This window comes from Zalophus californianus, chromosome 15 (assembly GCF_009762305.2).
Source record: "Zalophus californianus isolate mZalCal1 chromosome 15, mZalCal1.pri.v2, whole genome shotgun sequence".
Classification (NCBI taxonomy): Eukaryota; Metazoa; Chordata; class Mammalia; order Carnivora; family Otariidae; genus Zalophus; species Zalophus californianus.
Window position 1 is genome coordinate 59,389,263 of NC_045609.1, and position 27,384 is coordinate 59,416,646.

The 27,384-nt window shown below is 41.2% G+C and overlaps 1 protein-coding gene across 7 annotated transcripts in view; it reads right to left on the minus strand.

Moving 5' to 3' along the window:
- Positions 1-27,384, minus strand: part of LOC113920281 (dynamin binding protein) — a 100,799-nt gene that overhangs the window by 57,726 nt on the left and 15,689 nt on the right. For 6 of the 7 annotated variants that reach the window (XR_004819635.1, XM_035724111.1, XM_035724106.1 and 3 more), the window contains exons 2-4: positions 13,153-13,307; positions 11,303-11,425; positions 452-2,458 (exon numbers count right to left, since the gene is read on the minus strand). Coding sequence is in view for 6 of the 7 variants with exons in the window: in XM_035724111.1 (XP_035580004.1) it covers positions 452-2,458; positions 11,303-11,425; positions 13,153-13,297 (2,275 nt within the window). In the remaining variant the exon portion in view is untranslated. Of the gene's footprint in view, positions 1-451; positions 2,459-11,302; positions 11,426-13,152; positions 13,308-20,245; positions 20,407-27,384 lie in introns of all 7 variants that reach the window. The other variant, XM_035724109.1, reaches the window with a different exon arrangement.

The following is a 27,384-nucleotide window of genomic DNA, read 5'->3' on the forward strand; positions in this document are numbered from 1 at the left end:
ACTGCTTCTCCCTCTGCTTCTCCCCCTGGCTTGTGCTCTCTCTCTTCCTCACTCTCTCTCTCTCAAATAAATAAAATCTCTAACAAAACCTAGTCCTTAGACCACAAAGATATAAGATGCAGTTTTTTCATGAATCCTAGCCTGGAAGTCTTTAGTCCTTACTAGAGGCCAGTTATGGAGGTCATTATATGCAGGGACTTCCCATCTGCAGGAGCGCTATGGATGCTTTAGCACAACAGGAGGTATAAACGTCCATGAGGTTTGAGCTGCTCTATCTGGTCACAGGGTAATTCGAGACAGAGCAGTCGAATTGTGGTGACAGGGTAAGAAATTAAGAAAGCAAATCAGTCTTTGTCAAAGATGGTAACATCTCCCTTAAAAACATGGGGAGGCCATTATGTGGACTGGTGGATGTCAAGAAACACATATCTATTATGTCCCCGTCACTTACCTCTGAGTTGCTGGAGTTCCATATTCAAACTTTCAATGTTGCTCTCATAGAACTCAAGATCCTCAAGGGTCTCTTCCCTTAATGATTCGTCTTGCTTCTCCTCCAGCGCTAAGTTTAGCTCTTCTTGAGCCCCGCTACCCACATCCAAGTCCTCTTCCATCTCCTGAACCCTCACCAATACTAAGGGACACTGGGAAGTCTGGTCCACAGTCTGGTCCACACTCTCAGGGTCCTCCTTCTCCGGTGTCTCACAGCTCGGACGGGTACAGGTTAGGAGCCTGGGGGATACTGGGGTCCCTCGATGCTGTGCCGAGGGAGGCAGGGGAGCGGGGCGAGAGGGTCGCATCGCCAAGGGCGGTTCAGGTTTCAGGGTCTGGTCAAGAAGCACATGGGGAGAAGCGGACGCTGGAGTACAGGGACGCGGGGGCGGGGGCCTTAGGGCTTTCCTCCTCTCGGGCAGCTCCTGCTGGCTGGTTAGCTTTGAGGAACCTCGGACAATGTCCTTCTCCGAGTTAAAGTCCATGATTGAAAAGTGGCGCAAAATTTTATCTGGTTCTAGGCCAGGCCCTGACAAGCTCTTTTCAAACTCTATCAGCTGTTGTGTCAACTTCGAATCCAGGTCAGTGTTGCCTTCTCCGTGTAAAAGTGCCATGGCTTCGGCTGCAAACACCTTGTCTTGCAGACCAAGCTTCATGTCTGATCTCTCTGGTGCAGAACAAAAGCTGGAGGCATTTTCTTTGGGCGCGTGGTGCTTTTTAGCACATCTTGCCATGCCCTGGAGAGGAGAGCTCAACCGGCTGGGTGTGACTACCCGAGGGCCCAAAAGACAGGAGCCAATGTGAGGAGGTGGCACTGGCTTCTGAAGGGTTTTTGGTGGGGAGGACATTCCTCTGGGAGGTAGGCTGGAGTCGTCTTTAGTCCTTGCCTCGAAGGGAAGAGGGTCAGCATACTGCCCTGAGCTTTGGTGGCCCCCTCCTGCTGTAGAGTAATACTGGTGTTTCTGCAATCTGGGAGGAAAAGGTACCTGAGGTTGGGAGGAAACCCCATTGACTATCTCTGAAGGATCCTCTGCAGAAGAGTCTTTGGCAAGAGACTGTTTGTGCCCCAGGCCTGGGCTTCTTGGGGCGCCCCCTGAGGTGTCTTCATCCTGATGAGAGTTTTTGTTTACTTCATACTCAGAAGTCAGATGCTCTGGGGGAGAAGCAGATTTCTCAGAAATAACACAGTTGGACTTCTCCGCTTTATACTCAGGAGATTCGGGTCTTCTTCCCTCCACCACCAAGGAGTTCTCTGAACAACCCAAAGAAGGGGCAGGGATCTCGGTAGGGCTGCTTTCCTGTGGAGGATCCATGGTCTCCTCTGCTCTTGTTTTAGAAAACAGCTTTATAAATCGGTAAGGAAAGATGCCTGTCCTGCCCTTCAGCGATCCTTCTAGCCACCCGTCTTCCAGCGTTCCCAGAATTCGGATTTTATCACCGACCTCAAAATCCAGCTCATTCGGCTCCAGGGCCTGGAACCTGTAGAGGGCAATTCCGTAAGTCCCCGGCCGCTCCTCATCGTCTTCCAGGTCCCTCTCGTCCTCTCCTGTAGGGGTCTCTTCTTCACCATTAATAACGCAGTCATCGTGATTTCCAGGACTTACCAACTCATCCACAGTCCTCAGGGGCCCCAAAAGCTCTACAAAACCTTCTGGAAAAATGCCTCTTCGACCCTCTAATTCCCCTTCAAACCAGCCTGGTTCAGGAACTCCAATAATGGTAATCACATCCCCTTCTCTGAAGTCCAGCTCCTCGTCCAGCTGGGCCGAAAGCCCCATCAGCGCCCGCGCTTGTCCCATTGAGTACTCAGGAATCTGGAGCAAGGTGCTCTGTGGGCACCAGCACCGGCTCTGTGAGGAGAGGCAGAGCTCCCGAACACATGATGACGGGAAGAAGCCCCGGGCACCCCAGCAGCTTCGGCCCTGCAGCCAGGGGGTCGTGGGGGCACCATCGAGAATCACCAGGTCACCTAAAAAAAGACAAGCAAAGATAACGACCTGAGTCATCACTGCAAAAGAACACTGCCATAACTAATAGTGCAACTCATCATTTTAAACATCTATCAGATTCAGGGAAATGTACCTCTGGAGTTTTAAGGGCATAATACTTTTGACAATTTAGTGAATTTCGACAATTTAGTGACAACACAGTGCACAGTCCTGTAAAGCAGTGCTTTTCAACATGTGGTGCATGGAATCCTGGGGGAGCTCCAAGATCCTTTCAGAGAGTCTGTAAAGTCCAAACTATATTTTCTTCAGAGACTTTATATATTTCAGTTAAAACAAAATATCATGGTCGATTGAATATAAATACAAATATGAGCATTTAGCTTTCTTCTATTAAAGCAAATATTTTTTTAAAGATCTTGTTTATTTATTTGAGATGGAGAGAGAGCAAGAGCAGGGGGCGGAGGGAGAAGACACGGGGCTCGATCCCAGGACCCGGGGATCATGACCTTGACCTGAGCTGAAGGCAGACAACTGACCAACTGAACCACCCAGATGCCCCTATTAAGGCAAATATTAAAGAGATTTGCAAAAATGTAAACCAATGATGCTCTTCCTACTAAATTTTTTTGTTTAGAAAATTATTTTTCATTAAAAATATGCTATTTACATGGGTGCATGGATGGCTCAGTTGGTTGGGCGACTGCCTTCGGCTCAGGTCATGATCCTGGAGTCCCGGGATCGAGTCCCATGTTGGGCTCCCTGCTCAGCGGGGAGTCTGCTTCTCCCTCTGATCCTCCCCCCTCTCATGCTCTCGCTCTCTCTCATTCTCTCTCTCAAATAAATAAAGCCTTTAAAAAACTATGCTATTTATGTTAATATATAATAGGTTTTGAAAAATGAATTGATAAATATTTTTTAAAATTTCTGTTTTAACAGCAGATATTGCAAATATCAACAGACTCACATAAGCAAGAGCTCTTTGGGGTTTCAGTAACTTTTAAGAGTATAAAGGGCTCCTGGAACCAAAAAGTTTTAAAAATGCCACTATAAACAATGCTCTTACAGTCTGTGTCATTGGATTAGTTTATAAATGATAAAGAATATATACATGTCCATTATAATCCTTTGAACAGATGCATCAGATCTCTCACACTAACTTTTATCCAACATCAAATACAGAACAATGAAAGAAGTCTTCAGGAATGGTTTCTTTTTTTAAAGATGTATTTATTTATTTGAGAGAGAGAGAGTGAGCATGCATGAGCGAGAGGGGCAGAGGGAGAGGGAGAGAATCTCAAGCAGACTCCACAGTGAGCTAGGAGCCTGGCTCAGGGCTCGATCCCACAACCCTGAGATCAGGAGGACGCTCAACCAACTGTGCCACACAGGCAACCCCTCAGGAATGGTTCCTTTGTTGGAGGTACAGGGTGTGGGCAACAAGCTCTTCATTTATTTCCTCCAGAGGCCTTTTTGAACTATCCCTACCCTGACAATACATTATATTGAAATCTTAAGTGTGTTCTAGTAATCAGTACTTTTGTCAGGGTTTTTTGTTTTTTAAGATCTTATTTATTTATTTGAGAGAGAGAGAGAGAGAGAGAGAGCATGCGTACCCGCACAAGTTGGGGGGGAAGGGGCGAGGAAGAAACAGATTCCCCACTGAGCAGAGGGCCCAACTTGGGGCTGGATCCCAGGACCCCGGCATCATGACCTGAGCGGAAGACAGATGCTTAACCGACTGAGCCACACAGGCACCCCCAGTACTTTTGTTTTTGAAAATAGTTCCAGTATCGATGTTTCAGGTTAACTTGACAAAATAGAAGCTGAACAGTTAGCATATGTCTTACTGTTGAAGAAGGTGAGGTAAAGAAAGGATAGGGCACAGTGATTCCGGAAAAAAATCAAGTTAAAATTCAGTCTTAGAGGATTCGCCCTGACTTAAAGAATTACTCTATAGTTCTGTACTAAATTGTTTTATACCAAACTCTTAATTATCTGATGATGAACTGTTTATTTTGTGGATTACCAGTTTCAACCTTTTTTAAACTTCTTACTTGACACCTAGTCAACTTTATTTCATCAGCAGAGGTAATCAAGGAACGCAACCAGCCTAAGTGAAATAAGACCAGGACAGCAAAGCACCTAACTAAGTCACGTAAGTCATTTTATAGTCAAGCATATTTTGAAACTGGATTATCTTTTAGGGTATCAGCTTGCATGCTCTTGATTAACAAATTAACAAATAGATTAACAAATTGAGTCTGTCCTATCTTCCCATCAAGTGAATTACATATTCCTTAATGGCAGGTACCACTTCTCTTTTGTATTTCATGAATCGGATACCATGCCTTTTGCACAGCAAGCATTCAATGTCCATTTGATAATGACAATGATTCTCCAACTCTAACTCCCAAATAAATTAATTATATCTTCCCTCCAAAACTGGCTTCAAGCTGTTAGCTTCCCTTTTCCCTCTAATATCCTCTTATAAGCCTTTTTTAAAAAAATATTTTATTTATTTCAGTGCAAACGAGTGAGAGAATGAGACAGTGAGAGAGAGAGAGAGAGAGAGCGAGTGAGCATGAGCAGGGGGTAAGGGGAGAGGGAGAAGCAGACTCCCACTGAGCGGGGAGCCCAACACGGGGCTCATCCCAGGACTCCAGAGATCATGACCTTGAGCCAAAGCCTGACACTTAACCAACTGAGCCACCCAAGCATCCCTCCTCCTAATATCTTCTTGCAGAAATTATTTCCCCTCATTACTCGTTCTTGCTCCCACCCCCGTCCAACAATCATCACCTCACTCTCCTAAACCTTGCCCCAGACTTTGTCTCTTCCAGTCTCTTCCCAATGATCCGTGCCAAACTACTGTGGTACCACATCCCTCCCCTGCTCAGACTTTTCTCTCGAGGCATGAAGGCGTCTTCCTACTCCCATAGGATTCTTCTCTAAAAATCCTATTCTTATTAACTGAAGTATATTTTTTAAAAAAAAGTTTGCTCTGGACACTCTCTAAAGAGGTTTAATTACTCAACTACCGAAAGACTATTTTTATGTCTTTACCTCAGTGCAACCTGGACATCTACGGCCAGTCATACCCCCTCCCCCACCGCTACCCCAGCCAGCCAATATTATCTCACCTATGAGGCCCTATTTCACACAAGGGCACTTTCATTAGCTCCTATACGAGTCTGTCTATCTGAAACCCTAGCACACTTTTCTGAAGGACCTTAGAAACCCACATTCACCTTGGCCATCTGTAGCCTACTAACGAAATGATCATTTCATCACTCATTTTGACACTTGTATTTTCACAGACTACACAGCACCTAATGTATAAGCTTTTGTGCTTGGCAGTAGGCACCCTATTCATTTTCACTGATTTGATATGTTTTACTTAGAAATTCTTGAGAAACAGGGTCGTGGCCCTCTATTTCCATATTTCTTTCATTTATGACTCAATAGCCATTGGTTGGAACTTGGGGTCCTGAGAATGTTACAAGTGATTTTTTTCCCCACTAATTCTAAGGCTCCTCCATCAGAACCCCAGAGGGAACTCAGGGGAGACAAGGTTATTGTCCAGGCACAATACGCCTTTTGGGGAAGAAGAAGAACAAAAGCTGGCCACAACTCCTACTCCACTGGCTTGGGAATGAACGGGATTCCCTAACGCTGCAGAATGACAATGTTTTCCTTGCTTTGCCAGATCTCCAGGAAACCCTTATCACAGGGCTTGCTTTTCCTACTTTCACCTGGGTGACTGTTTTGATTAGCTTTATTACCTGGCAGACTGTCACTCTGTTGGCTACTTCTATGTAAAAAAGGTAAACTTTTTAAAAATCACAGTTTAGATCCTGAAAAGCACTTTAGAGATAATTTTGCTCAACACCTTTATTTTGTCGCTGGTACTGAGTTTTTTGCACAAGTCTCTCGTTTTCATCAGAGTCGTGCCGCCGTTCCCCTGGCATCCCAGGTGATTCCTGAGGAACGGAGGCTACCTAGTGGTCATTTCCAGACTTAGGAAACAACAATATGAGCAACTGCTGAAAGAGAGTGCCCAGATTTCGCAAACGGGAAAATAGGAAGTGTGGTGATCCTTAGGGTCAAGCTGAGGCTTCCACTCATGCACAGTTAATCCCAGCTGCCCGGCTGCCTGCTTCTTCTGCTTGGATTTTTTTCTTTGAGCAAGAAATGCATTCAGGTATAAGACGGTAAGAACAAATGCAAGTCTTCTTAGAATGTGAATATAAGTAGTCTGACTCTGCAGTATTAGGTGCCCCCCTGCATCGCAATGCCCAGGAAGACTATGTGCTTTATGTAGACTGACCACACATGTTACTTAGATTTCCATGAGCCATGTCAGAACCTTAGCCTCATAGGTCACACACATGGCATCACAGACTTATGGCATGGGTGCTATATCATTCATCAGGTTATTTGTAAATAAATTTCTCCAAAAAGTTAAAAATAGAACTACCCAATGATCCAGTAATTGCACTATTGGAGTATTTATCCCCAAAATACAAAAACATTAATTCAAAGGGATGCATGCTTATTGCAGCATTATTTACAATAGCCAAATTATGGAAGCAACCCATGTGTCCATTGATAGGTGAATGGATAAAGATCTAATACACACACACACACACACACACACACACACACAATGGAATATTATTCAGATTCAGCTATAAAAAAGAATGAAATCTTGCCATCTGCAACAACATGGATGGAGCTAGAGAGTACAATGCTAAGTGAAATAACGCAGTCAGAGAAAAACACATACCATATGATCTCACTCATATGTGGAATTTAAGAAATAAAACAAACGAGGGGCTCATTTGGCTGAGCATCTGCCTTCAGCTCAGGTCATGATCTCAGGGTCCTAGGATTGAGCCCCGAGCTGGTCTCCCTGCTTCTCCCTCTCCTTCTGTCCTTCCCCCCTACTCGTGCTCACTCTCTCTCTCAGATAAATAAATAAATGGATAAATAAAATCTTTAAAAACAAAAAGAAATAAATGAGCAAAATTTAAAAGAGAGAGAAACAAACCAAGAAAAGACTCAACTCTAGAGAACAAACTGATGGTTCCCAGAGGGGCGGTGGGTTGGGGGGATGGGTGATATAGGTGATGGGGATGAAGAGCACACTTATGAGGAGCACTGAGTAATGTAGAGCCTTGCTGAATCACTATATTATATTCCTGAAACTAATATAACACTGTATGTTAACTATCAAATATTAATGCTTTCAGAGAAAAGTTGTACAATAGTAAATGAAAGACAAAGATTTTGTTTCTAAAAAGAAACTATACCGGCATTAAAATTAAAAACTTAATTTAAAAAATAACAATAAATTTATCATTTTTTATTGGTCTTTTTGAGGGTGGGAGGTGGCCCAGAAACATAAAGTTATAGGCATTCTGTGTTACGTGAGGCAATTATTAGTGGTATTTCATCACTCCCCCTAATTTTCTTCTCTCCTCTTTCTCTGTATTTTCCTTGTCATACTCTCATTTTTGTTTTTTGTTCCCCCCCCCTTTTTTTTCTCCCTCTGTTTATTTTTAAGACACTCAGGGGCCCTGGCCACCTGCATTGATCCTTCTAAGAGAAAACCTTGTTTTTCTTTTTTAGAATGTTTTTCTATTTGAGTTGACACACAATGTTACATTAATTTCAAGAGTCCGACAGAGTGATTCAACTTCTGTACATGTTATGCTATGGTCACGACAGGCATAGCTACCATCTGTCGCCATACATGGCGATTACAGTACCACTGACCACATTCCTCATGCTGCGGCTTTTATCCCTGTGGCTTCCTCATTCCATAGCTGGAAGCCTGTACCTCCCACTCCCTTCATGTATGTTGCCCATCCTTCCACCCCCCCCCCCCACCCTTCTGGCAATCACCACTTTGTTCTATTTATAGGCCTGATTCTGTTTTTGTTGTTGTTTATTCATTTGCTTTTTTGGATTCCACATATGAGTGAACTCATCTGGTATTTATCTTTCACAGTCTGACTTATTTTACTTGGCATAATACTCTCTAGGTCTATCCATGTTGTCACAAAAGGTACAATCTCATTCTTTCTGATAGCTGCGTAAGATTCCATTGTATATATTTACCACATGTTCCTTATCCATTTCTGTATCAATAGACACTTAGGTTGCTTCCATATCTTGGCTATGGTAAATAATGCTGTAATAAACATAAAGGTGCACATATCTTTTCAAATTAGTGTTTTCAGGGTTTTTTTTTTTTAAGATTTTATTTATTTTAGAGAGAGAGAGCACGCCCATGTGTGTGTACATGGGGGAAGGAGAGAGGGAGAGAGAGCAGGGGAGAGAGAATATTCCAACCAGACTCCACAAGGAGTGCAGAACCCAACTTGGGGCTCAATCCCATGACCCCGAGATCATGACATGAGCTGAAACCAAGAGCCTGACATTCAATCTATTGAGCCACCCAGGTACTCCGGTGTTTTCATTTCCTTTAGGTAAATTATTGGAATTACTGGGTCATATGGTATCTTCCTTCCTTCCTTCCGCTCTTTCTCTCTTTTTTTCTCTCTTATTTATTTTGAGAGAGAGCGCATGTGAGTGGGGTGGTGAGCAGAGGGAGAAGGAGAGAGAGAACCTTAAGCAGGCTCCAGGCCCAGTGTGGAACCCAGCCCGATCTCACAACCCTGAGATCAAGACCTAAGCCATAACCAAGAGTCAGAGACTTAACCGAGTGAGCCACCCAGAAGCCCCTATTTTTAATTTTTTGAGGAACTTTCATACTATTTTCCACAGTAGCTGTACCAATTTACGTTCCCACCAACAGTGTACAAGAGTTCCTTTTTTTCTATATCCTCGCCAAGACTTGTTATTTCTTGCCTTTTTTTTTGTTTGTTTGCTTGTTTTTAGCCATTCTGACAGGTATAAGGTGATATCTCATTGTGGTTTTGATCTGCATTTCCCTGATTAATGATGTTGAGCATCTTTCCGTGTGTCTGTTGAAACTCCATCAAAATAAAAAGCTTTTGTACAGCGAATGAAACCATCAACAAAATAAAAAGGTAAGTTACTGAATGGAAGAAGATATTTGCAAATGATAGTTCCAATAAGGGGTTAATATCCAAAATATATAAAGAACTTCTATAACCCAACACCAAAAAAACAAACAATCTGATTAAAACCCGGGCAGAGGGTCTGAATAGACGTTTTCCCAAAGAAGACATACAAAAACAGCCTTGTCTCTGAGTTTAAATATAACTTAAAAGACAGGGAACGGTCCAAAACAATTGGACAGCTTTGTGGAAAGGAGAGTGACACCTGCTGGAAGGACTACTGGTGATTCCAATACCAAAAAGAATCTCCCTGGAAGAATGTCCACACACACAAACCTTCCCGTGAAGATCAAGAAACCAGGCCCAATAAATTCTACCATTTTGCTGGGTGTCCTCACAACATCACACTGATCATAAACATCAGTTTGCGGAGTACTACTGGTTTTTGTGCTTATACAGAAATGTGTGGACTTAAGTATATTTGGTGCAATGGTTTATAGTCCGTCTTTAGAAGTTCATATGTCTATCAGAGTGAAGTGAGAAATACTTGGAATGTCACTGCGACACGGCTACGACTATTCACGTTAAACCACTTCCTTTTAAACTTTAAACTAGGGCGCCTGGGTGGCTCAGTTGGTTAAGCGACTGCCTTCAGCTCAGGTCATGATCCTGGAGTCCCGGGATCGAGTCCCGCATCAGGCTCCCTGCTCGGCAGGGAGTCTGCTTCTCCCTCTGACCCTCCCCCATCTCATGTGCTCTCTCTCTCATTCTTTCTCTCAAATAAATAAATAAAATCTTATAAAAAAAAAAAATAAAAATAAAAAAAAAAAAAATAAACTTTAAACTAAAAGATGAGTAAGGTAACATTACCTAATGGTAGGGAGTCAAATGGGGCTGTTTTATATTTGTCTATTAATCTCCATACCAACAATTCCTCCTTGACTCTTATACATTTATAGTAATGTTGCTAGCAAAGTCATATCAGTTTTTAAGGGAAAAAAAAGATAAATTTAGTCTGAAATGTGGCTACAATATGGGGCAGTGGAAAGAGAATGCTGGACTTACAATCAATCAGGTGACATGACTTTACTTTCTGAGGCCAAAAGTTCTCATCTGCAGGTAACATTCCTTGATTCTCATTTTCATTATTTCTTAAATGCAGTTAATAATATCTACTTTGCTACCTCCCAAAACTGTGGTAAGGCTCAGATGAGAATGTATCTGTGAGAAAATACTGTGGAAATTATAAAATGCTATGCAAATTATAAAATGCTATGCAAATATAAGGCATTATTATTGTCAGTACAATCTTGCTATTACACTCCAGAGGTTAGCCACTTCTAAAAATTAAAAAAGAAAGACCTAGTTGTCAAAATGGAACAACTCCACTAATTCTATTTTATTTTTTTTAGGGAGAGAGAAAGAGCGAGCAAGTGGGGAGGGGCAGAGGGAGAGAGAGAGAGACAGAAGCAGACTCCCCACTGAGCATGGAGCCTGACGTGGGACTCCATCTCACAACCCTGAGATCATGATAGGAGCCGAAATCAAGGGTCAGATGCTTAACTAAGCCACCCAGGCGCCCCAACTATTCTTACTTTAAACAGTCTACTCTTGGGGCACTGGGTGGCTCAGTCGGTTAAGCGTCTGCCTTCGGCTCAGGTCATGATCTCAGGGTCCTGGGATCGAGTCCTGCACCCTGCTCCTCCCTCTGCCTGCCACTCCCCCTGCTCATGCTCATTCTCTATCAAATAAATAAATAATAAATAAATAATCTTTTAAAAAATTAAACAGTCTACTCTTGAATGGCCAACTTACCTCGATGGAGGGGAAGACTGTTCAATTCTTGGGATGTAAATTCACAGACACAGACAAACAGCCTCTCTCCTGCTTTTAGACTGGGAATGGTCACAGTTTCCACAAAACTGCTGGGGAACTGCCCTGAAATGAAAGCAAACATTTCTAATACTGGAATCTCATTTTCTGTCTGCGTCCCAGGACAAAATCGCTTTTTTTTTTTTTTTTCTGAGCCCATTTACAGACACTGAATTGAAAACTAAGTACTCATAACTGGAGAATCTACTATAGAAAAAGTACAGTGCACAAAATTTAACGCATGCAGAGCATAGAGAATGCAATTCTATCTAATTAGCGTTAATTGGGGGCCACTCTACACAGGGCGCAGCGCAGAGGGAAAAACAGGTAAGAAAGTCTTGGCTCTCAAAGATCTTAAAATCTAATTCAGACATCAGCAATAATTCCATTTGGAAATCTAGTGACACAATGGAGGTGCACAAGTTGCTGTGGAAGTTAGAGAAGGTAGAAAGTCTTTCAGGAAGAACATGAAAAATTTTATGAGAAAGCTTGCATTTGAGTCCGAAGATGGGGAGGGTTTTAATAGATAGTAGTAGACAGACAGACGGCCTGTCGGTCGGAAAGCACCAGAAAGTGGATCCCACCTTCTAGATATCTCTCGTATCCTCCACCTATCTCCAGACCCACCACCTTGGTCCAAGCCAGCAGCATGTCTCACCTGGGTTATGGCAACAACCTCCCAGTAGGTCTCCCTGCCCCTGGCTCTGCCCTTTCCTATCATTTTCTAATCCGCAGTAGCGAGCTTTCTCAACTACACACCGGATGTATAAAGCACCTGTACCGTTACCCCGTTCCGTAACTCCTTACCATGGCATCCTCTGTCCCCCACGATCCAGCTCCTTCTACTCTGCCCAGCACGTTCCCTCAACCTTTCACACCGCATGCCACGCTCAACTCTTCTCAGACCCTCCATGTTCTTTGCCAGCCCAGGACCTTTGGACAAGCAATTCTCTCCGTCTATCCTCTTCGCCTAACTCTTATTCATCATTTTTGTCTTAGCTGAGCCATCATTTCTACTGGGAAATAATCTATTATTGCCCAAATGTGGGGTAAGTGTCAACAGAGTCTGTTCGAAGGACTATATAACAAACTCCAGCTCAGACTTACATAAATATATGTAAGTCAAGGACTGGATTTAACACAGGTGCACAGTGTGGGGGAAAAACTTCCACCCTTCCCTAGGCTAATGAATGAAAGAAACGGGTGCTAACATAGACTTTAAAGACTAGAAGAAAGGAAACTGCTGAGGGCAGTTGCAGCTTTAATAGATTTCGACCGACCACGGATCTGGGAAGGAGTGAACAGGATGCATCATGCTCTCTTGAAAAGAGTTGAAGAAAGGGTAGAAAATGTTTGAGGAAGACAGCCAGAGAAAACATGGGGGAGAGTGACTTAAGTTCCATAAATCAGAAATAAAGGCCGGTAGTGAAAAGTAAAGGCAAACAACAGGGTTCTGAATAAAGAAGTAACATGTGTTTTCAGAAGGAAAGCAACGGCGCTAAGCACAAAGGATAAAGACCCAGGGAGGGGAGGTAAATATGTGAACAGACAACTGGGCTGGGGACAGCTGGTATCAAACCATCTTAACCTTTGGAAGGAACCCATAAGGAGAGATGGAACGATAACAAACATTCTCTCCTCTCTGGTAGAAACCACAGTAAAGACATAACAAAAAAACACAAAGGATTCTGAAGTTTATGGACTTGGGCTTCCCATTTAACCTTTATTTTTAATATAGAAAGAAGGGAGGGCTTGTGGTCTATTTTGTATCCGAGGAATTAGGAGCCTCTCACCTGTAACATCCTCTTTCCTTCCTAGAAGCCAAAATTCATCCACCACTGCCAACACTTCAATGACATCTCCCACGAAGAGCGGTAGTTCTTCGGATACACTAGGGCAGAAGTCAAAGATGGCTCGGACCACTGAGCCAGCCTCCATGTTTTACAACCTGGAAAGACAGGTCAAAAGAAAGTGGAAAGCATAACTATTTAACCTATTGGAATATAGGTCAATATCTTGAGAATGATAAAGCTTAAGATAGACACTTATTATCACGTCAAAGCTAAGCAAGTAAGAAGTTTGTACTTTATACTTTAAAGAAATTAAGGTACTATCTCACAAAAACAATAATTTCCTCATACACTTTTCATTTGATTCTCAAGGCAATTCTGGAATTGGGGGGAAAAAAGTGACCTTTACCTATGAGTGACAGAAAAGGTACAAAGTTGGGAAATGCAGACTTCTCAATATGCCTGAAGAGGGCAATAAGGAAAAATTAACATTTTTCAAGTACAGGCAATATGGTACTTTTAAGATGTGGTATTTCAAAAGCAGGGATTTTAAATATGGCATTTCATTTATTTCCCCAGAACTATCTTAAAGATTAGGATACTTATGCTCAGAAAACTTAATTTGTCTAAGATCACAGAGTTCATAACAGCAGGACCAGGATTCAGGCCCAGGGCAGCCTGGCTCCTACCTACTGGGGGAAAAAAAAAAAAAGAAGGAATGTGGGATCACACCTCAAAGGCAGAGATTTAAAATGTACTGAAAAGTAAAAATCCATGAAAAGAACAAGAAAGGGTGTTATAAAAATGACACCTCCAGACAAGATCTAGTACATACATACACTACACCAGACGAAGAATGTGTTTACAGCTCAAAGACACCCATGGCCCAGGCTCGCATAGTATCCTCACACTGTTATGGAGTCTGTGCTATGCTAAGTTGATGTGTCTCTTACCTTGACATGTGTGCCTGGGGAGCCTAAGTACGTGTTTAAGCCACAGAAAGGGAGGAACTAGGGGCGCCTGGGTGGCTCAGTCGTTAAGCGTCTGCCTTCGGCTCAGGTCATGATCCCAGAGTCTTGGGATCTAGCCCCGCATCGGGCTCCCTGCTCAGCAGGAAGCCTGCTTCTCCCTCTCCCACTCCCCCTGCTTGTGTTCCCTTTCTCGCTATGTCTCTGTCAAATAAATAAATAAATAACATCTTAAAAAAAAAAAAATGGAAAAAAGGGGGGGAGGAACTAGCAGGCATGTGCTCACCTGTAAACAATCAGCCCTGATTAGCAGCCTCTCTCCCTAGGTCTTTCTCGCGGAGAAGCTGACACTCTCCATAGTGTCCAGGCCTCAAGTCTATTCTCCTTTATTTACCTCTAGTATCTATCTGGTGTTGTTAGCGATGAGGATTCTAACTTTCATCTCACATATAACTATGCTGATAATCAAAAAGCGCTAAAAAAACAAAACCATGGTTATAGCTCCATTGAGTTTATTATCTAAGAAAACAGTGATGTGGACAAACATGTTAGGCATATGATGAATAACTGAGTATATGAATGTGGGGTACCTTTAAGATTTTAATGAATCATGCAACCCAATTCAACACTGCGTATGTAATGTGTACTATTGAGTAAAAGGAGCTTATCTTTGTGTTACTGGAACTTTTTTCTATAATGAGATGACTTGGGTGCACAGTGGAAAAGAGAAGTGGCCAGTAACATTCCCCACGTCCTCTGCCCTTTCCTACCATGTATTTTAAGTATAAAAGTCTAATTATAATCACATGCTTAGGAGGCAGCTTAATGTGAATGCAAAGTAACCAGGTGTCTGGAGTCAGAGACCAAGGTTCAAACGCCAGCTGAACTGTTTATTAGTTATTTCACCTTGGACATACTCTTTAAACTCTCTGGGTTAGCTTCCTGTTCAGAAAAATGGGGATAATTATACATTCATATGCATCATCAAGAGGATGACGATAATGATCAAAATAATTACAACAATGCCTAGTATTTCCTGAGCACTTACTATGTGCCACGCACTGTTCTATGTACTTCCTCCATTGAGTCCTCACAACAATCCTATTGTGTATTATTGGTTTCCACTTTGCAGATGCGGACACGGGTTCAGAGAGGTGATGTAATCTGTGCAAGGTCACACAGTAAGTCAGAGATGGAATGGAGATGGAAACCCAGATCTGTCCCCAAAGAGACAAGATGCTGCTGGTGTGAAAGCCCCTAGGATGGGGCTGGGACAGGAGGTGCTCAATCAATGCTAGCAGTTATTAAACGTTATTTCCATAGTCAGCTACAAGCTCAAATCTGTCTCACTGAAAGATCATCACCAGAGAAAGTGCTATTTCAAGTACAGAAACACCACAGAATTGACCATTTCAACATGTCAAAACCTGGTTTAGCTTTGATCACGTTTAAAAATAGACACTTTATACCTCTCTGCCTTCTGCAATGGGAAGACATTGAATCTAGTTTAGTCTTTGACTGATGGACGCAAGTTCATTATTAAGACCACACATTACTATACCGTGCAGTGATGCATAACACCAGGACTGTATAACTTTTGGGTCTTTCTGCTATCAGCTATCTCCTCAGTCAGCTTTTCTACCCTCTTTCTAGATGGCTGTTTATTCTCTGCTGGGGAGAGAAGACCACACAGACGCCGCCCAAGTTATTAGAAGTTCCCAGATACGTAAAAAGTAAACAAGCTCCGAAGGAAATGCTAACAAACTCTTCTCTGGTGGTAAACTACATGTGTTAGAGTTTTTCAACAGTTATTTTTCATGTGCTCTGAGGCCCCTTTCTTATTTTCTGGCTGTCCTCCAAATGGCTGACGTTGCCAGATGTCAGATTTCCATGTAAGGGTGGTGTCATAAATATTTTTTTTAAACAAGCATATTTTGCAAACCTCTTAGCCATCCATATATTATTAACACAACTCAAGGCTGGGCCATGGTGGATATTATTTTCCTCCTTCTAGTATATTTTCTCAAATTCCATCGCACTCTCAGACTAAATATATTACCTCATTATCTGAAATGTTAAAGAAAGAATTAGCATAAGATCTCTAGGATGTGAGAGAGAGAGAGAGACCCTATTACACTGAGGAGTGAACTCTGTGATGTGAAAGAGTTAAAGCTTCTCCCTGAGAACCTTTCTGACGCACCAGAACATGACTCAGAAGCAGAGGAGGGTCTGGCTCAATGAATACTTTTACTGACTGACCTCCTACCCTGTGGGAAGGAGTGCGTAATCGCGGAGGAACACCCTGCAAGGGTGCTGGAGTCGGAGTCTGGCTCAAGTGCAGGATTCGCGTGTGTGCGTGTGTGTGTGTGTGTGTGTGCGCGCGCGTGTGTGTGTGTGTGTGTGTGTCCGTCCAGAACGGAGATCTTCGTGTCCTCTGTTTTATGTGGCATATCATGAATTTCATCTCCGTCTTCTCTGCCCTGGATACCCTGTGAGAAGCAACTGTTATTGTTCCTGTCTGGGCCATTTTAGAGGCCTGGACAGATATTTTGAAACTTAATCATAAATAGATTATATAAACTGTTCCACCAACTCCAGATGGAAGGCAAAAGAACTGCAGAGGAAATCAGAGAAAGCAGAGGAAAGGGCTGCCCATAGAGCAGGATGTCAGGGACCTCAGGGAAGTCTGCTGTGAAAACACCATCTTCTCTCACTGGTGAATGCCCACATTTCCGTTCTGCATTTGAGATAGAAAGGTCCTTAATTCTTCAAACTCTTTTAGAACATAGAACCCTACGAGGGAAGAGATTTTTGTCTGTTTTGCTCACTGGTCTAGAGCAGTGCTCAACACATAACATGCTTTTAAAGTTTTAGTGAGCAAATCATTTACCAAACTTTAGAAAAATATACGAAACTGTTCGTATCAAAATCTCTACTTCCACGTATCTAAAACGAAATTAACCATCTCTTCTCCACAAACAATTTGACCTTCCAGCTTGTGTAATAGTGTCCTATAAGTCTTCCAGATCAAATACTCCTGTGGGCTTCTTCATTCTCTACAGCCGACGGTACACTAATAGCAACAGCTACCATCTGAGAATCTACTATGTGCCAGACACTGGGCTAGAAGCTTGAATCACGGCTGCACTGCAAGGTAGATAGCAAGGCTCTAGAGCCAGGGTGCCCGGGTTCAAATCCCAGTGCTACCCCTGGGCGGTATATCTAAACTCTCTCTAGCGACTACACAGCTTAGCCAGAACCAGAATTCAGGTCTGTTTGACTCCAGTGCCCATGTGTTTTGTTTTGTTTTGTTTTGTTTTGTTTTCCTACAAGCATCGCTTCTCTTAAATCTCACTGGGTTCTTCCTTAGAAATCTTCTAGACTTCCATTTTCTTCTCTTTGGTTCTCCATTTTCTTATAAAAATTTTCCAACAGTGAAGTTGAAAGAATTTCACATCCACCACCTAGATTCTACCATTCACATCTTACCACAGTTACTTTATCACACCTCATCTCTCTTTATCCATTTATCAATCCATGTTACTTCTTGACACATTGCAAATATTTTTTTTTATTTTGATGCATTCATTTCAAAATAAACCACAGACTTTCCCCTCCAGCACTCTGGGCATATAGATCTTAACAAGGGTCATTATCCGTTTACATTTTGTTGTTGTTAAGTCATTTTCCTCTTTTCTCGGCCAAAGATACAATTCATTTCTCCCCACAAATCTGTCAATGAACCTGGTTAATCTTTTAAACTGTTGATTTTTACATATTGTTCAGTTGCTTAAAAATTCACAAGGTCTTCCTGTTTTCTATACTTCATTCACGTACTTAACAAATATTTATCAAGCCTAATGGACTCAGTCAAATTCCCATGCAGACTTACCCCACTATTCTTCAAATATTTATTCTCTAATCCTGTCAGTGGCTGACAGGAGCATTCAACTCTCCTCTATTGTCCTAAACAGCTCAACTCCTATTCCAAAGTATCTACCCTACCCAGGGAAAAATAAAAACCTGCAGATAACTTGACCATTAATCTCAGAAGGAGATATGCAGGCTTATCTTTCAGTTAGAGAAAAAAAGAGAGACAGAGAGATTCTTAACTCTACAGTGACATTTTTTAGTGACTCAAGGATATTTTAACACTTTCTATCAACTAATATCTGTGACAGCTACCTCTTAACCCAGTTTTACGCCCGTGATGTACCAAAGAACATTTAAGATATAGTTCCTGCCCCCAAGAAGCTTAGCTTAGTCCCCACCATTTTCCCCAAACATGTTCTCCCTCAAATAAAATCTTTTTTAAAAAAAATGAAATCTTGCTATTTGCCACGACATGGATAGAGCTAGACAGTATTATGCTAAGTGAAATAAATCAGAGAAAGACAAATACCATATGATTTAACTCATGTGGAATTTAAGAAACAAAACAAATGAACGTATGGGGGAAAAAAGGCAAACCAAGAAACGGACTCTTCACTATAGAGAACAAACTGACAGTTACTGGAGGGGAGGTTGGGCAGCGGCGGGGGCGGGGCGGGGCGGGGGGGGGGTAGGTTTGAGTGAAACAGGTGATGGGGATTAAGGAGGGCACTTATGATGAGCACCGGGTGTTGTATGCAAGTGACAAATCACTCAAGTCTACTAATGGAATATCATTCAGCCTTAAAAAGGAAGGACTGACACATGCTAGAACATGATGAGTCTTGAAGACATTATGCTAAGTGACAAGAAGACAAATACTGTGTGATTTCACCTACGTTGTGTATCAAGAACAGTCAAACACAAAGAAACAAAGTCAAACGGTGGTTCCCAGGGACTGGGGTGAGGGGGAAACGGGTCTAGAGTGTCGTCAGTCTGGGGAGATGAAAAACTGCACTTACACGTGGTTAAAATGGTATCTCTTATGTTACATATATTTCCCACAGTAAACAAGGGGTTTTTAAAAAGTATGTCATTAAATAAAGTCTTTAAAAAAAATAAAATGTCATACAAGCAAGAGGACATGAAGGCAGGCCTGGGGAACTTCGGTCATGTTTAATAAGCAACATATCTACAAGTCTGTACATACTTCCTGAAAAATCTCCTGAGATCACAAACTATCAACTTTTACCCTGACACTGATATTACACAGCTTAAAAAGTCATTTCCAAAGCAGTCTTTTTGAGAAACGAGCTGAGCCTGGTAGAGATGGAGGACACTGAACAATAAATCATGTGCTGGATGTCTTGCATTTCCCTCCTAGGCCTGCCCTCCACCTTCCTCTGCCCTGCCCTCTGCAACTGTGCTCCTCAGAGCTGACCCACAAGAACTGCATCAAGGCACCTCTTTGCCTCTGGCTTCCAGTTGGGTTTAGCCAACAGGTGACACAGCAGAAGAGCTGAAGGTAGAAGGATGGTAAGGTGGGGCTATTTATTCCCCTGGCTACTTCCCTGCTGGGCTATCAGTTGGCTCCCAGTTCCCTGCCCCTACAGGCCTGGGGTGGCTCTCCTGCCTGCCTGGGATTGTTATATACCCCAAACTTGTCCATTCCATTCTAAGTAGGACCTCCTCAAATGACCCAACTTGAGCGTGCCTTCCATATTCTGCTAGGCCCCTGATGGATACATGCCCAAAGGTATTTTCGGGAGTTCTGAGGACTGTGCATGAAAAAAAATGGGGAACAAGAATACGGAAAACTATAAAATTAGTTTTCTAAATCCACCACTGTAAATCCAGGTGAGAGATAAGAGCTAGAGATGTAATTTTGAAGGCTTCAAAAATATTGATAAAGATACTGATGTCTGGAATACTCCACTAAAAAAATAGCCCCACTCTTGATGGATTTGGTGCATGGGACCCAAACTCTAAATTCTTGTTTTGAAACTCTGAGCCATCTATTTTACTACTAGGAAAGTAGGACGCATTGTATGAGAGTTTTGAAAATTTATTCTTTGAAAAAGCACTGGTGACACTTTCAATATTCTTCCTAATATTTCCCAATTCATAGAAGTCTAAATTCTGGGATTCCAGAACAAAATTTCTGAAGGGGTTTCCTTAACAAAGGACTGCTGTTTCTCCTTTCTTGTTTGCTCCTGCAGGGGGGGAACCCTGGCGTACACAAGTACATCTCTGCCTACCTGACAAGAGCTGGGGAGGAGGGTCTTCATTGTCAGGACTCTCCAGCATAGGTTTCTTCAAAGGAATATGCTTTCATGAGCATGTGGAAATTTCTTTACGTCCTGCATTACCTGCAACATTACCTTTTGGGAATGGGAATCCATTTTAAAAATTTCAAGTCCTGGCAATGAGAAATAATATTTAACTTCAAAAAGCAATTGTGCAGTTCTCTTATTCTTGACAATACAGGGCTAAAAAAGAATAGTCTCTTTGCTTTGTGTGAAGGGATCAGAGGTGTCAGAAAATGAAGTTTAAATCTGTTTCAGGAAGGAAATGAGAGAAGCTAGGAAAACAGCATTTCCTCCTTCTGGTTTATGCCCCTGGAGTTCATCTTGGATAGAAGGTCAAGAGTCACTGCCAGGTGATTACTCAGAGACCCAGCAATGGATGAGGAGAAAAAGTAGAATCCATCTTGATCATGGAGTCCCCAATGAGGCTGAGTAGTACAGTCTGGGTCAACCTGTCCTCCTGCAACAGAACCTTCTGCTTACTGCTCTTCTGATGACAACAGAAAAAAATGAAAAGCCTGCTCTGACTTAGGGTGATCAGAGTAATGAGGGTAGAAAAGGAATCAGCTATCATAAACTGCCTTACAATTTATATTATATTTTGCTTGTTTCAAATTGGTCCCAAGTTGGAAGGCCGCAACCTCGGCAGACGGACAGGATATAGATCAGACTTCCCGCCAATCGCAGAAAGGCCCTTCGTTCCACCACTTCAGGACTTAAACCAAATTCTTCTCATCTAAAACAAAGTCGTAGCTACTTTTTAAAAAATGTGCTTGTCTATCTCTACATCAATTTTGTCTTTTTGACAAAATTGTACTGGTAGACGAAGGTCCCAAGGTTAGTATTTCAGGACCTACCAAGTTTGAAGATATTTCCGTTAAAGAAATATTTTCAGATGGGTCAACCTAAGAGTTTCTGAAGTATCCTCTCAGGTGCCCATTTCTTAAACGGCACGTGAATCTCAATTATGGGTGGAAATTTACGAATTACTGACTCATAAGTAAATACACTGGACATGTCTGAGCTAAGCAGCTGAGCAATACATTAAAATTCACAGCTCTGCTATGCTGTGTATATAATAAATGCCAGATAACAGATCTGATAGCAGTTGCAGAAGTGCAGATGAAGATGAAACTAAAATGAAACTTTCGGGTGACACTGCAGATAACAAGGAGCACCACGAATGTATGAGAACAGGCAGTTTTTAGGACAGTTTCCAGGGAACGCCAAGAAAATGTATTAACCCAGTGTTCCAAACTGGGGGGATAAATGTTACAAAGATCTGCAAGGTAGGCATCTTGTTTCTCTTCCTTATCTGTTTCAAGTACAAGCTAGTTTTTTGCTAAGGAAAAAGATTTAAAAAGACAGGAGTTTCTCAGCCTACTTTATAAAATATTCTTGGTATTTCAGAAGGAAGGATAAGAAAAGGAATTCTAAAAACAAAAGATTCTGAGGAAGAAGAAATAGGGAGGAAAGAAGCTGTCCAACTGGTATTAAAAGTAGCTGAGACCATTTTCAAGATGGGTGACTTAGCTCATTTCAAAGAGCACCACCATCCAAGCACCATGGAAAACAGGGACAACAGCTTTATATGAACAAATAACAAAAACGAATACTTGCCATTTATAGAAACTAGAACCACTAAATTTGAAAGGAAAATGTATACATGGAATCTTCTGGTAGTGTCTATTTAAAACAACTATTTTGTTGAAGATTTTATACCTATGTTCCCAAAGGATTAGTCTGTAATCTTCTTTTCCTTAAATGTCCTTGTTAGATTTGTGTATATGGGATAGGCTAGCCACATGAAGAATGGGGAAGTGTTCCTTTCTCTATTTTCTGAAAAAGTCTGTGTGAGACTGGTATTGTTTCAACCTTAAATATTTGATAGAATTCATCAGTAAAATAACCTGGGCCTACAAACTTCAAGGAAGGGTTTTTAATTAAATATCCAATACTTTTAGCAGATACAGGGCTATTCAAATTTTCCATTTCTTCTTGTTTCAGTTTTAGTAAGTTGCGTTTTTCAAGAAATGTGTCCATTTAATCCAAGCTATCAAATTCGTTGGCATATAGTTGTTCATAATATTCCTTTATTAATATTTTAATATCTGTATGATCTGTAATGATATTGGAAATTTTTGTTTTCTCTCCTTTTTTCTTAGTCTTGCTAGGAGGTTATTAATTTTGTGGATCTTTTCAAAGAATCAGCTTTTGGCACTGTTAAATGTCTATTGTTTGTTTTCTGTTTCACTGATTTCTTCTTCTATTAATCTTTATTTCCCTGCTTCAACCTTGGGTTTAATTTATTCATCTTTTTCTCATTCCTGTGAAGACTTAGACAATAGATTTTAAATCCTTCTTCTTTTTCAAAATAAGCAACTAAAGCTATGAATTTCCCTCTACACAGTGCTTTAGCTGCATCCCACAGATTCTGATACGATGCTTTCACTTTCATTCAACCAAAAAGCCTAATTTCCCATATGATTTCTTCTTTTAACTATGGGTTACTTAGAAGTGTATTGTTTACTTTCCAAATGCTCCATATATCCAGTGATCTTTCTGTTATTAATTTCCAGTTTAATTCTGTTGTGGTCAGGGAATGTACTTTGTATTATTTTTTAAATTCAGTTGAGATATTTTATGGCCCAGCATATGGTTCTATCTTCGTGAGTGCTCTATGCACACTTCTGCTGTTGTTGAGAATAGTGCTCTATAAGTGTCAGTTAGGTTAAGGTGATTGATGGTGGCATTTAGATCATGAAGATCCTTATTGATTTTTATCTACTTGCTCTGTCAATACTGAGAAAGGGGTATTAAACTCCTAACTCTTAATGAAATTTGTTTGTTCTTCTCTTTACTTCTGTTGGTTTTGCTTCATGTATTTTGAAGCTCTGTTATTAGCACATTTAGAATTTTTCAATCATTTTGATGAATTGACTCTTTTATCATAACAATATGTCCCTCTTTATCTTGTTAACACTTCTTATCTTGAGCTCTAGCTTCTCTGATATCAATATAGTCACGCCAGCTTTTTCCTTACAGTTTACACGGTTTACCTTTTTCTACTTTTTTTAACTTTCAACATATCTATGCCTTTATATTTAAAGTACATCTCTTTTTTCCTTCACCTTTATGAAGATATCATTGACATATGACGTTGTGTAAGTTTAAGGTACACAATGTGATGATTTGATATATGTATATATTGCAAAATGATGACAATAAGATTAGTTAAGATGTCCATCACCTCACGATATTAGAATTTTTTTGCAGTGAGACCACTTAAAATCTACTCTTTTAGCAATTTTCAAGTATATAATACAGTGTTAACTACAGTCATCATGCTGTGTATTAGATCCCCAGAACTTACTCATTTTATAACTGGAAGTTTGTACTCTATGACCAACAACCTCCCATTCCTCCCACTCCTCAGCCCCTGACAACCATCATTCTACTCTCTGTTTCTATGAATTTGGCTTTTTTTAGATTCCACATATAAGTGAGTTCACACAGTATCTGTCTTTCTCTGACTTATTTCTAAAATACCTCTCTTTTAAACAGTTAAGTCTGATCACTTATACTCTTAAGTTAAAATACTTAGACGATTTACATTGAATGTTATTGATATGGCATTTGCTTTCTACTTGTCCCATTTGTTTGTTCCTTCCTGCCTGCCTTATTTCAAGGTAGTCAAATATTTTTTAGTAATCCATTTCATTTCCTCTATTGGCTTCTTAGCTATACCCCTGGATTTCTCAATGGTTGTTCTAGGAATTACAATATGCATCTAATTAGAATTAACATTATACCACTTCACATACAATGTATGAACTATACAACAGTATAATGCCATTTACCACACCATGCTGTCCTTTGTGTTATTTTTGTCATATATACTTCCTCTACATATTTGTGGTAGTCTTAAAATATCTGTACAAATTTTTAGATACTGCTCCCTTCAAAGAGAAGAGCCTGATCCCTCTCCTCTTGATTGTGGGCTTTACTAGTGACTCATTTCTAAACTACAGAATGTGGTGGTATTGTGTGATTTCCAAGACTAGGTTGTAAGGACACTCAGGCAGCTTTATGGAAGCCCACATGGTGAAAATGAGGCCTCCTGTCAACAGCCTCGTAAGATCTTAGAAGGAGATCCTAGAGCCCAGTCAAGACTGCAGATGAATGCAGCCCCAGAGAATATCCTGATGGCAACTCGTGATAGACTGAGCCAGAACTACTCAGTTAAGCCACTCTTGAATTCCCAACCAACAGAAACTGTAAGATATTTATTGTTTTAAGCCATTAACTTTGGAGATAATCTATTATACAGCAGTAAATAATTGATGCAATATAAGCCCCATAATGCCATTTTTGTTGTAAACAGTCAGCTGTTTTTTTAAATAAATTAAGAAAGAAAAGTCTTTCACATTTGCCTATATAATTACCATTTCTAGTGCTCTTTATTCCTTTCTACAGATCTGAGTTTCCTTCTGGTATCATTTCCCTTCAGCCTAAAAAACATCCTTTAGCATTTCTTAGAGTATTAAGTCTGTTGGCAGTAAATGCTCCCAGCTTTCATTTATCTGAAAATATTTTTAAGATTTGAGAGAGAGACGTGTGTGCAAATGCATGAGTGGGGGGAGGGGCAGAGGGAGAGGGAGGGGGGAAGGAGACATCCCAAGCAGACGTCAAGCTGAGTGCAGAGCCTGACATGGGACTCAGTCTCATGACCCTGAAATCATGACCTGAGCCAAAACCAAGAGTTGGCGGCCCAACCGACTGTGCCATTCAGGCGCCCCTATCTGAAAATATTATTTCGCTCTCATTTTCACTCTCATATCTTCCTCTATGTATCTTTTTTTCTCTGGCTACTCAACAATTTTTCTCTTTAAGTTTGGTTTTCAGAAGGTGAGACAATGTGCTCAGGTGTAGTTTTCTTCCTATTTTGTTTCAGGTTCAGAGTTTTTTGGATTGTGGGTTGATATTTGTTGCAAAATTTGGGGAAATTGTGGTCATTATTTCTTCAAATATAATTTCTTCCTTGTCTTCCCTCCCATCTTTATGGGACTCCAATTAGACATATGTTCAACTACTTGATATTGTCTCACAGTCATTATAGCTTTGTCATCCCGTGTCCCCAACCTTTTTGCTCTTGGCTTTTAGGTTGGATAACTTCTACTTATCTGCCTTCTAACTCATTGGCCTCTCTTTTCTGCATGTCTCTCATGGTCTCATAAATCCATCCAGTTAACCTTTATTTTAGCTATTCTACTTTTCAGTCCTAGAATTTCCATTTGGCTCTTTTTAGTAGTTCCATTTCTCTGCCAATGTTCCCCATCTATTCATTAATTATGTCCATCTCTTCTTTTAAATATCTGAACACATTTACATCAGCTGCTTTAAATTCTTTGTGTGCTAAATCCACCATCTGGGCCATCATATATCTTTTTCTCTATAGTATGGGTCACATTTTTGCTTGTCATATTTTTACTTCTTTATATTTCAGTAATTTTTATTGTATGCTAAATATTGTGGATGAAATGCTGTACAAAGCCTAGATTATGTTGTTTTCCTTTAATGGGTATTGAATTTTTATTTGATAAGCAGTTAAATTACTGGAAGATCCTTTTGATCCTGTTAGGTTTGGTCTTATGCCACATTGGGTGGGTCTCTTTTGGTTTTTGTCCCTAGTCTTAAGGTACGGCCTTTACTCTAGGGTGTTGTTCTCACTCCTAAAGTGGTCCTATCTGGGGCCCCAAATGAATGCCTTAAGTGCTCATCAAGGTCTCTCACTCTGGCTGGACTAGAACTCCAACATTTCTGGGCACTGAGACCCCCTCAGGTGAGGTGGGCTGAGCACCCTGAGCCCGCCTCAAGTCTCTGTTCACCTCTCAGCCCCACAGCAGCCACTCTGTGTCAGGTCTCACAGAGTCTTGCCCTGTGCATGCCCAGCCTGGCCCTTGGCCAAGCAACTGAGGGAAATCCTTGAGCAGATTCCTGTCCCCTATACCCATATGCTGCTCCCTCTCCTCCTGTACCCTCTCCTACAAATCAGCCTTCTTGGTAGCCCCAAACTCTGATCTCTTCCTCCTCTGTTCAGTGAGACCATTGCTCCACTTCCCTGGGCTGTACTTGGGAAAATGTCCCCAGGCAAAAAGCCAGGGTGAATATGAGGTTCATCTGGTGTTTCCTTTCTCTCAAGGATCACAGACCCGTGCTGCCTATTGTTTAATGCCTGAAAACAGCTGCCTCATGTTTTCCCCAGGTTTATAGTTGTTTACAGTGAGAATATGTCTGACACTGGTTTTTCCATCAAAGAAGCATTTCATAGCATTTTGTATTTGCAAATGTCTTGTATTAAACTTCTCCGGTTTGTAGGTTAGAATATCTTTTTCTAACTCTAAATTTTAAACTCTCTGAATTTTGTATATGTCAACAGTAGGTTTTCCCATAATATTGGGAGGCAACCACTGTAGCCGGAAGACACAGCTTCCTCCAGGTTTCTACCATGTAGATCCAGGAATCTCTCTGATACTACTGGGTACAGGGAAGGAAGGGCTCCAGTGATGTCCAAAATTAAATTTTCCAACAGCCAGGCAGAAGGGAACTTAGAATAGGTAAAATATAACTTAGATGAATAAATAGTCAACATCTTTACACCATAGTGCTGTGAAATAAAATTGATAGCAGCAACACAGAACTAAAACAAGCCAAGAATCAGTGAATCGGTAGATCAGAGGAGCACCATAATTGACCATTTGTTCCAATCCTCTAGCAACACATTTGACATACCCTTACAACTTTTAGTCATTTTCATCCCCATGTCTATTCACCTCTGTATTCAGCTATATGCCTTGTTCAGCTATTTCTTGTGTTTATAATATATACTGTTGTAGATCAAACTGTTATTCAAAATTCATCACCTTCTTTATAATAGAATTATGGATCCAAACACTTTGCTGTGTGATTGTGCAGTGCCTCCCACTGTGGGCAGAGTTCCCTGTCATATTTTTGTTGGACTTGGCCATGTGATTTGCTTTGACAAATGGAGTGCCATGGAAAGGGCATGAGCAGAAGCTTTAAACCATATT